This window comes from Panthera leo, chromosome A3 (genome assembly GCF_018350215.1).
Source record: "Panthera leo isolate Ple1 chromosome A3, P.leo_Ple1_pat1.1, whole genome shotgun sequence".
Lineage (NCBI taxonomy): Eukaryota > Metazoa > Chordata > Mammalia > Carnivora > Felidae > Panthera > Panthera leo.
Genome location: NC_056681.1, coordinates 80150802 through 80161892, shown reverse-complemented (window position 1 = coordinate 80161892; position 11091 = coordinate 80150802). Strand labels below are relative to the sequence as shown.

Genomic DNA, 11091 nt, shown 5'->3' with positions numbered 1-11091 from the left:
TTAGTACAGTAATACTATCATTACTAAAAATAGAACTTACTACTTTTTCAATAAAATGGCCACTTGCTTCTAATCAGTATCACAATTCACTTGACAGATCTGAGGTTTCCCCAAGCAGGTATTGCTTTGCTGATCTTCCCAGGTTTGTCATTCCCATCTCCCACATAGTTTGATGTATGGAACAACTATTTGCTGAAACAGATGAGCAGTGTGCTTATCTAACACAAAGAAATGCCAAAGAATCCAAAAACTGTAACATAAACAGCACTTTAAAAGGGAAAGAATTTTCTAATAAAAATGTTCAATGGGGATGTCTTCAAAGACAAAATATTAATGTCAGCCTCCAAATATCACTTAATATGGTAAGAAAAATTCCTTTCACGAGGTTTCAATTTCTATGTAATTCATAGCCTGATTCTTTCTTACAAATTTTTGAAAAATGTTGCGAATGGAATATATTGTATGTGGGATTCAAAAAGCTTTTGCCCATCCATTAACAACTTCAAGATTATAAGATTACATTTCAGGTAATTTATAGTAAGATTTTTAAAATGTGGATGCTGATGTGGAATCATATTTGAGTATGTGATACCTAAATATATAATTTATCTTTTAGATTTATATAAATTCTTAGAAATGTATCACAATTCATTTCAATGCAATAAATTGAGTAACATATTCACTGTAAAATACTGTTTGTAAAGTCTTTATTAGCATGAAATGGTAAGAATTTATATCTTTATTATGCCAAGGAGTGATTTAAATAACTCCCCAAATCGGTTTCCTTGTAACATATAACACATTATTACCAAACAACTTTGCTTCTTGTTAAAGGGAAAGAAACTATTCCACTAGGCTAAAAATTTTTGTGAAAATAAATATTTAGGAAAGTAAGCCATACCTGTAAATAACTCCAAAAGAAAAACATTAAACAATTATTGGAGAAGCAGCTATTACTCTGACCATCAACATTGGTATAAACAGTAAACAGTTTAACTTTATACGTTAATTTATTTATCTTGCTGAGAATGATTCTCCTGGTTTTAAGAACAAAGTCCCCATACTTCTTTCTTGATTCTGAGTAATAATAATATGGGAAACTCATATTAGTCTCTTGATTCTATGAAAGTAGATTCCCTTCTTTGTTCCTCAGTATTTCACTAATGTGATTGCATATAAATATTGTGAACATCAAGTAACAAAATAGTATTTGGAAGGTTTTTTTTCAGCCCTTTGGACCATTTGTGACATCAATAATGACAGGATTCTTTTTAAACTGTAATTTTTTCCTCTTAAAACTCTTCTGTATATATTTTTGTGCCATCGTTGCCTCTTCCTTTCAATTTATTTTAATAAGATTTATTTCAAACTATGAAATGTGTGATTATGGGAAATTTAAATACCAAATAAAATCTAAAGGAAAAATTCCCATAATTCTATCAGTTTTTTCCTCCAGGATTTTGATGAAATAATTGCAATTGGAACAAGATGTTCCATATCTTTTTTTCAATGCTAGGCAAACTATTTAAAAGAATTCACTTGGGCTTTTGATAAATTTTGTTAACATGCTTGTACTGTTTTATGGTTTATTGCATCCACTGTCTTTCCCAGGAAAGCAATGGAGATATTGCCTCACAGGTACAATCGAATTCAGAAAATCAAATGCTGGCATGATTTCACTCCACTGTAGGGGTTTCCTCTTCACAAACATCATTTTAATAGATGTGTCAATAATAGCTATCACTAATAGAAATCCTTTTCTATTGATATAATCTTCACATCAACCATAATAGTAAGTTACCATTATAATCACTTTATAAAACAAAAGTCTGAAATCAATTGTACAGCTCTCAGGTGGTAAAGTGAGAATTTTAGGGGATTTGAACCCTGCTCTCTCTGCCTCCAAGGGTTTTTTCCACTATAACCCAACACCTCACCGTGAATATCATATTCTGCTTAGGTAGGCTTGTGGCACATCAAATGTTCCCTCCCCTTCTTTTTTTTGTTTAACTAATATCAATAATGTTGGAAGTAACATCTTGGTATATAAAACTCTATTTATAGTTTTTATGATTATATCTCCAAAATAGAGTCTTAAAATTTTATTGTGTTAAAGGCAGAAATATTTTTAAGACAATTTGTACATATTGCTAAAAGCTTGTAAGAAAGAATCAGGCTATGAATTACATAGAAATTGAAACCTCGTGAAAGGAATTTTTCTTACCATATTAAGTGATATTTGGAGGCTGACATTAATATTTTGTCTTTGAAGACATCCCCATTGAACATTTTTATTAGAAAATGAGACTGTTCAAATTATAATTCAATCAGCATAGCATTAGGCTTCCTACTTCACTTGTCCTTTATAAAACTCTTGGCTGGGTTAATAAATGAAAATGTATTCTTTGTTGCTAAATTTTAATTTTAAAGGGATGCTATAACTTTACTGTGTTTTAATCTACTAATTCTTCATTCTGTAGAGTGAACCCTATATAAGGACTGGCTAAGTCCTTGGACTAGAAATGGAAAGATATGGTAGTGGTTTTTAGATCTTATTCCCTTTTTTCATTCAGTAGTTATCTAGCTCCCACTTGAGGTCAGGCACTGTGCTAGTGTTTAGGATATAAAGGTGAATGATCACCCCTGACCTCAGCCTATGAACTAGCAAGAGAAACAGACACAGATAGACAAATTCTAGTACAGCATGACTAACACCGCGACCAAAGTAACACAGAGGAGCCACTTAAGTCAGCTTCAGGGAGGTCCTGGAACCTTTTTGGAGATGATGAGGCATAAGCTCCATCTATCTTGAAGAGAAGCAAAAGTTAGTCAGCTTTTCCCTAACATCCCCAGAGTTAATTGCTTCCTCATCTTTGTTCCTTTGTTAAAATATATCATACTTATTTGTTTCCACATCTCACCTTTTTTTCTTAATGTTTATTTTTGAGACAGTGCGAGAGACAGAGTGCAAAGAGCGGAGGGGCAGACAGAGGGAGACACAGAATCTGAAGTGGGCTCCAGGCTCTGTCTGAGCTGTCAGCCCAGAGCCTGACGTGGGGCTCAAACTCACAAACCGTGAGATCATGACCTGAGCCAAAGTCATACGCTTAACCGATGCAGCCACTCAGGCACCCCTCCACATCTCACCTTCCTAACGGGCTGAATTTTGGTGTGTTTGGTTTTTGTTTCTATTTGGTTTTGTTTGGGTTTTTTTGTTTGTTTGTTTTTTTGTTTTGTTTTGTTTTTGCTGAGCTTCTTGATGGGGAGGGTCTATATCCCTAATTAGCTTAGTACAATGTCCCAAGAATAGCAAGAATGCAATGAACATTTGTTGAATTATTTTGAAAGTCTAGCCATGTAGCTATTTCCTCCCCTACCTTCCTAAATATACCTTGACATTTATATAAATATGTGTGATTTTCCTTTTGATTGTAAAAGTAATACTGTTCAGCATACACCACTCAGAACGACTAGGAGAAAACGATGGAAAAATAACAAGCGATGGCGACAGATTTGGAGCAACAGGAAGTAGTAGAAATTGCTGGAAGCAGTAGAAATTGGTACAACCACTTGGGAAAACTGTTGGCACTATCCATAAAAGCTGGGTCATACTTCATAAGCCAGCAATTCCACTCCTAGGAATGAGCTCAACACAAACACATGCATATGGTCACCCAGAGGCACATTTTTACCAAAAGTGGGATTACTTAGAGCAGCTCCCACCTAGAAAATACACAGAGGCTCCTCAACAGTAGAATGGATAAACTTACCGTGGCATGTCACCCACAGCAAGGAAAAAAAACCTACAGTCAACAACATGAAAGAATTTCTTAAAAATTATTTTGAGGGCAAAGAGGCAGATTTTACTTTTAAGAAGCACTTACCATATGATTAGTTTTACATAAAGCATACAAATAGGCAAAACTATTCTATACTATTAAAAGTCAGGAAGGGTCTGTTAGAAGTGGAGGATTAGTGATTGTAAGGAAAGAGGAAGGGGAAGCTTCCAGAGGTGCTAGTAAGGTTCTGTTCCTGGATCTGGGAGCTGGTTACACGTGTATATTCGGTTTGCATCCTTTCTGTATCTTACACTTAAATCTTTTTTTTTTTTTTTAAATAATACAGCTTATTTGGGAAAAACCTGGAAGACACAGAAATATTTTTAAAAATTTTAATCACCTACACCCCACTACCCAGAAATAATTAACATTTTGGATTATTTCCTACTAGTCTTTTTTTGGTTTTGAAGCCACAGTGTTTGTGCCACCTCCTCCACCTCTTCTCCTCATATATTCTCTCTCTCTCACACACACACATTTTGCAAAATTGGGTTCACTTCTACTTAGTTTTTATTTTTACTTAAAAGCTAATCCATACAATCAAATATTCGTTGCAAGCATGTTTTTTAAGATGCAGCAATGTATTCCATCAAATGTGCGTGTGTGCGTATACATCTATCCACAGTTCTAGGAATGTATATTATATACTAAGAATATTTTATTAAAAATATTGTATGTATACGCATACACACTATATATTAATAACAAAACTTTTCAAATGTATAGTCCTAAGAAAGAAGCCACCGGGTCATGAACATTCTGTAAGTTCTACATTCGTTCTATATTTCCTTCCAGAAAGCTTGCATCCCACTGACTAGGTGTGACGGCTCCTTATATCACAAACCAACCTCGGCTCATTTATTATTGTTTCTATTTGTTTTTAAGAATGATGAGGCTTATAACAGGACTAAGGAATCTGCCGTTTAGCACACGAGGTTGCGGCGCTCGCCAGGACACAACTCTCAGCACACCTCTCCTTTCCAGGCGTTCGTGCTCACGACCTGCGCTTCTGCCCCGCAGTGCGGCCGCGCGCGCCTGGGCCCCAGCAACTCGCGCTGCCCGGTTGCCGTGGGAACGGTAGAAGGAGGCAGCGTCCGCAGACCTAGCTGTAAGCCGTACCGAGGCCCGGCCATGGAGCTGCCGGATCCGGTCCGCCAGCGGCTGGGAAACTTCAGCCGGACCGTGTTCAGCGACTCCAACCGGACCGGGCCGGAGTACAGCGACGGTCCTGGTGAGTGGCCGAGGCCCGGCGCAGCGGGTATGGCCTGCAGAGGACCTGGCGTGGGTTTAAGGAGCGGCCAGAGTTTGCCCGGACCTAAAATGGCGGCCTCGCCTTCAGCTGGTTTGCCGCAGTGCGGGAAGAGAGCCGGAGGAGGGGCCCACCCCTAGTTTGGGTTTGGGGCTGGGGCTGGGGCTGGGACACTTCCAGTCCCGTATCCCTAACGGTCCTGGCCAGCGAACTGTAAGCCTAGCCGCTGAGGTGGCACCGGCCTTCCTCAGAAACTAAAAATATAAACACTGCCTTCGCAGCACACGTCCGGTCCCGCATCCTCCGCGAAGGCCGACGGTGTTTTTCCTCTGCGACTTCCGCTCTGGCGTTTGTGGCCAAGCTGGACTGAAAACAGCCCAGGCAGTCTCCCCTTCCCACTCCCCACCTTGGTTAAAATATCTTCTCTTCTCCTTTACTCGCAAAACGACCACGTTCCACCGCAAGTCCGTTTTCTGGCGGAAGAGATGGAAAGATTTTTTTTTTTTTTTTTTAATGAGTCCTGTTAAACCGCTATCCACTCCAGAATGGTAGCTGCCACAGTAGAATCGCTTTCAACAAAGCTCGCCCCCTTCCCTGCCATCTTCACATTCCCCTCACCATGTACAACTCTTTCCCTAAATCGGTAACAAAATACCACGATACAGCATTCAACTTGACGGCAAGTGTAACTCTGTTTCCTCCAGAACAGTTTCCCTCCTTAAATCATGATGATAGACAACATACTGTCATCCAAATCCATGAACTCTGCTGGGGAAATAGAAACCTTTTCCTCCTGCTTGGTCTAGGGACTTTTAAAAGAGCGCAGAGAAAAGTACGTTCCCATAGTTGCATTGTTTTCACCCTGAATTTAGGCCTCTTTAAGATTTAGGATGTACAGAGAAAAGTATAATGTGAAAAATTAGGTCAAGTCTCTGATTCTAAAGCGAAGCCTTAACAGGCACTAAAGTCTGGTGATGCAAGGTATCAGAGGTCAGCGGACATTTTCTCTAAAGGGCTGGTAACAAATATTTTAGACTTGCAGGCCATAGGTCTCTGTGGCAGCCATAGATAATGGTAAATGCATAGATGTGGCAGTGTTCCAATAAAACTTTATTTATGGACACTAAAATTTGAATTTCATATGATTCAGTGTCACAAAATATTATTCTTTGATTTTTTCCCCCAACCATTTAAAAATGTGAAAAACCATTTTTAGCTCACTTGCTATACAAAAAACAGGCAGCTGGCTGGTAGTTTGCCTACCCCTGATTTATATAATGTTTTAATTTAAATTCCGTTTACAGAACTCAACTGGTACTTTTGCAAAATTTAGTAAATTCATGTCTTGTGCTTTCAAGGTTCATTTACATATTAACTTGATTTTCAGTTGCATGATTATAAGTTTGAAATGCCGTATAGCTATAGCGTAACTCTTAAGATGCTCATGTACACAATTTCTAACATAAAAACTCCTTAGCAAAATTTGACTAATTTCTGCTCCAAAGGTATTAAAATTTTCAGCTTAATTTATCATTTCCTTCCCACATTTTCTTCCTTGTGGATCCGAAGTAGGTTTGATTATTTGCACTGTAATTACAAGTGTATATATACCATTACCATGTCCACTGACCTAGAGTTGTACTGTTATGAAAAAAAGAATCCTAGGCTGGTGAGTTGCCTTCAGGTTTAACAAATTTTAAGAATTCATTCTGTTATCACTGATAATGTAAAAAATAGGTACAAGCAAAAAAACAAATTAAATAGGTACAAGCAAAAAAAAAAAAAAAATAGGTACAAGCAAAAGTAGGTCATAATAACGGAGTAAAAAAAAAAAGTAGATGAATAATCAGGCAAATTCTTGGAGCTATAGGAAACCTTACTCTGAGAGACCAGGATTATTTCTTACATTTTAAAATTATTGAATGGCAGATATACTCAGCTGTGGAGAGAAAAAAAGTTTTTAAGAAATTTATTTTAGGGCCTTTATAAATTGTTACATTTAGGGCAATTGATTTCAAAATGCATTATCTGTGCCTAACCTGTTAGAATTTAGTCAAACTTAGAATGTATTTGTAGGGCTTAATTTAAAAAATCAAATTCTTAATTTAGGACCTTTCTCTCTTACATAGAAGCAAAAGGTATTAGGCAATCACCCTTAGATAAATGAAGCTCATGAATCACAAATATCTACATTGATGTCTTTATGACAGTATGTTTCCATTCTTTCTGCTTGTACATATTTGGTATGCACCATGTGTATGGCAAGATTTTAGGTTCTATGAGTATCTCAAATTAGGGATTTGTGCTTACAATGAGTCTGTGTATTAAATAAAAGAGAAGGAAAGGGGACTAATGTTATTGAGTGCCTGCTAAGTACCAGGCATGGTGGTAGGGTAAAGTAATTAATACTATCTCTAATCCTTGCAAGCAACCTGTGAGGTACTTTTAACGTTACCATTTTACATATGAAGAAATTGAGACTCAAAGAGGTTAAATAATTTATCCCAAGTGTGGCATTGAGGATTCCAGGGGTGTTTGAGGAGTTATGGGTTTACTTGGACTCCAAAGCTCCTGATCTCTCAGCGCACTAGACTGTCTAGAGCAGGGGGATGTTCTTTGCTAACACTTTCTTACGCACAGGTTAGAAGTAAATACCTAGAGGGGAAGAGATTTCTACCAGGGTGGGGGAATAGGATCAAGAAAGGACTTACGGACAAAGTGGCATTAAATTGGGTATTAGTGAATGGATGGGATTAGAGTATGCTGAAGAGAGGTGTGTGAAAGGTAAGTTTTTATGTATTTTATGTGTTAATTTTATAGGCTTTTTACATAGAACTCTGCAAAGGAGGTTATGATCATTATTGTTACCTGTTCAGTAGGATTCAAATTGATATTCCACATTTAATCTACACCATTAGTGTGCAAAAAATCAGCAGACTGTAATGGCAAATTGATGAAGTAATTGAAAAATACGAAACATACCTCTACGAGGGGTGCCTGGGTGGCTCATCAGTTGAGCCTCTCTGACTTCTGCTCAAGTCATGATCTCACGGTTCTTGAGCTCGAGCCACAAGTCACAGAGCCACAGGGCTCTGTGCTGACAGTGAAGAGCCTACCTGGGATTCTCTCTCTGCCCCTCCCTGCCCCCCCCCCTCAAAATAAACAAACTTAAAAAAAATAAGAAAGAAACATCCCCCCATGAAGCCAGTATATGAATTAAATAGTACTATGACAGATATTTCCTTTTGCTGTCAGTGATTATAAATTGGCTTAAAATTTGGAGTTTTGTTGAACCAACACTATAGATACTAATTTTAAGAAACTAAAGGACATATAGGGCATTGACCAGAATTAGGAGTTTGGTTTTTTTTTCTGTCTGTTTCTTTTGTAGATAATGAAATGGTTTCCAGTTTGGCATTGCAGATGTCACTTTATTTTAACACTTACTTTTTCCCACTTTGGTGGGTAAGCAGCATTATGATGCTTCAGATGAAGGTAAGTCTGTGCTTTAATGCTTCTGCTGAGGTCTCTTCTGCCCATTCCTAGCATTGTTACATTGTCAATAAAATTAAAGCTTTTAAAATTTATTTTCTATCTCAGGTCAGTTTTACTCTATGTGAGATTTTACAAACATGTTTATTTTTGTGTTCTTTTTGTTGTTTTTTAGTATTCAGTCTTGCCTGATTACTACAAATTCATTGTGGTCACTGTTATCATCATAATAACCTTAATTGAAGCTATCAGGTTGTATCTGGGCTACATGGGGAACCTACAGGAAAAGGTAGGCTCTTCTTTCCTTTCTCTCAGTGCTACACATAAAGACAATACGGGTTTCATAATGAGGAAAAGGCAGGGAGCTGTGGTAGAAGGAGCAAAGGCCTGCCTCCAACTTTACTAATTCTGTCCCTGTAGTCTGTTCAATCTCCAGAGCCTGGCTTTCTTTGTATATAAAATGGGGGAAATATTTACTTCAAGGTTTGTTGGGATTAAATGAAATAATTTATATAAAATACCTGAAGATAGTAAGCACTTAAGAATTGACAGTTTTCCCTCTTCTCCACCTGCCTTGAAAATACATGGTCAATTAAACATGTTTGGATCCTGAATAAGAAAATGGGAGAGATTATAAACTCAGGAATCCTAGGCCAGACATGTTTTTTCTGAATCATTGTGTTGCCTAAGCATTTACAGTTACCACAGCTTAGGGATAATGCTTAAAGATTTCTGTGGTTTTCTCAGCTCTTCAGAATTAGGCACCTACCGGTCTCACTTGTTATTTTCTAACCCAAGCATCCATTCCCCCCTGACATGTTGATTCCTGGTCATGCTTTTCTTTGCTTACTTACCTTCTCGCCTCTTCTTCCTTCTACCCAACTTCAACAGCCTACATCCTTGGACTCTTTCTTTCACCTAATCACTGTTGTCTTATTTCTTACAGTATTTAGTTCATGCCTCTATGTGATGCATTCAATTATTTATTAATGTATATCATTCTAGCATTGCCACATAAGTTAGTTTTCACTTTTAATCTAGACTGTAAGCCTTTGAGGACACGGACCATTTTCTACTCCTTTTGAATTACAGAGCTCATAATGTAGGTACCCAGTACTGCTGATCTATATAAATGAAAGACTGTACTTTACTGATCTGATTTACTCTTATTGTGTGTCGTTGCAGGTTCCTGAATTGGCTGGCTTTTGGCTTTTGAGTCTTCTGTTGCAACTGCCTTTAATTCTATTCTTGCTCTTTAATGAAGGCCTAACGAATCTGCCATTGGAAAAAGCAATACACATCATCTTCACTTTGTTCCTTACTTTCCAAGTTGTTTCAGCCTTTGTTACCCTGAGGAAAATGGTAAATCAGTTGGCAACTCGTTTCCACCTCCAAGACTTTGACCAGCTCTCTGCATACAGAGGAGGCACGAGAAGAATGAGATCCTGTATAGAAGAGATTTGACCCAGTGCTGTTGAGTGAAAAGCTGAAAGATCCTTTAGCAAGACTGTAAGAGGAACATATCAGAGATCTAGCATGAGAGAAAGGACAAAGCAAGTGTTTTGAACTGTATATTGTCTAGCTCTGAAATTCCAAAGCTGGGGGCAATGATAAGACTGATTGTACAGTACACGAAAGCAGTAAGTCAACCCTACAGCCTAGATATTGTCCACCTGGTGGACAAATGTCTTAATATTTTTGTTGTTGACTTTTTCAGGTGTATAGAAATCTGCGTTGGTAGTCACAGTTTACCAGCTTTACAGTAATATTTCTTGTTAGCACCTAAAACTAGAAACGTGTATATTTCTTTGAAGCTTGTTGGCTCTTCATGTCTTGGCAGTACATCTGAAGCACATGGCAATTCTTGTCAATATCCTGATGTATTAACTATATTTATAAACCAAGACACCAGATTTTGATGTGTCCTGGGTTAAATTCTAACCCTACACTTAGCTTTTATATAGAGGTTAAAAACAGGTGGGTTATCATGGTATTTAGGAAATCATAAAATTGCAACTGTTATAAAACCATGTTAAGTATTTATAGTGGTTGTGTACAAAAATGTCTTTATAATAAATTATGAAATATTTATGTTAAAGTATCTACAACAAATCATTCCTGTCTTGTATAGCTCTTTTGGGCTATGGGTTTATTATTTTTATTACAGAGTTGCAAGGGAAGGAAATAGATAGATAGATAGATAGATATAGATAGATAGATAGATAGATAGACAGACAAGGGAGCCTTTTATGTAGTAGGCACTGCACTAGGCACATTTATTAACCCTTGTGATCTCAGCTATTAAATCACTGTTCACTGAAGAATGCATAACCATTAGATTTACATGAGGCTTGATTTGAAAAGCAGCGTCCCTGTTAATACACAGTGAGATCTGAGATGGGCAAAAGAGTTTGCACTCATGATCTTAAATGAGCATGTTTCCTTGCTAATAGTAAGCAAACCTTTTTAAAGGAGTTAAGAACAAAGCTGCATGGGTGTATCTCAACATTA

The 11091-nt window shown here is 37.4% G+C and overlaps 1 protein-coding gene across 2 annotated transcripts; it reads left to right on the top strand.

Moving 5' to 3' along the window:
* Positions 1–4772: 4772 nt before the first annotated feature.
* Positions 4773–10678, top strand: TMEM17 (transmembrane protein 17). Of its 2 annotated transcripts, none has more exons than XM_042932406.1 (4): positions 4773–5070; positions 8480–8583; positions 8756–8869; positions 9766–10678. In XM_042932406.1, exons 1-4 carry the CDS (start codon positions 4971–4973, stop codon positions 10042–10044), a joined length of 597 nt encoding a protein of 198 aa, XP_042788340.1. In that variant the 5' UTR covers positions 4773–4970; the 3' UTR covers positions 10045–10678. The 2 variants fall into 2 exon arrangements, with proteins under 2 accessions (XP_042788340.1, XP_042788341.1); XM_042932407.1 differs by lacking the exon at positions 4773–5070 and adding an exon at positions 5653–5920.
* Positions 10679–11091: the final 413 nt, after the last annotated feature.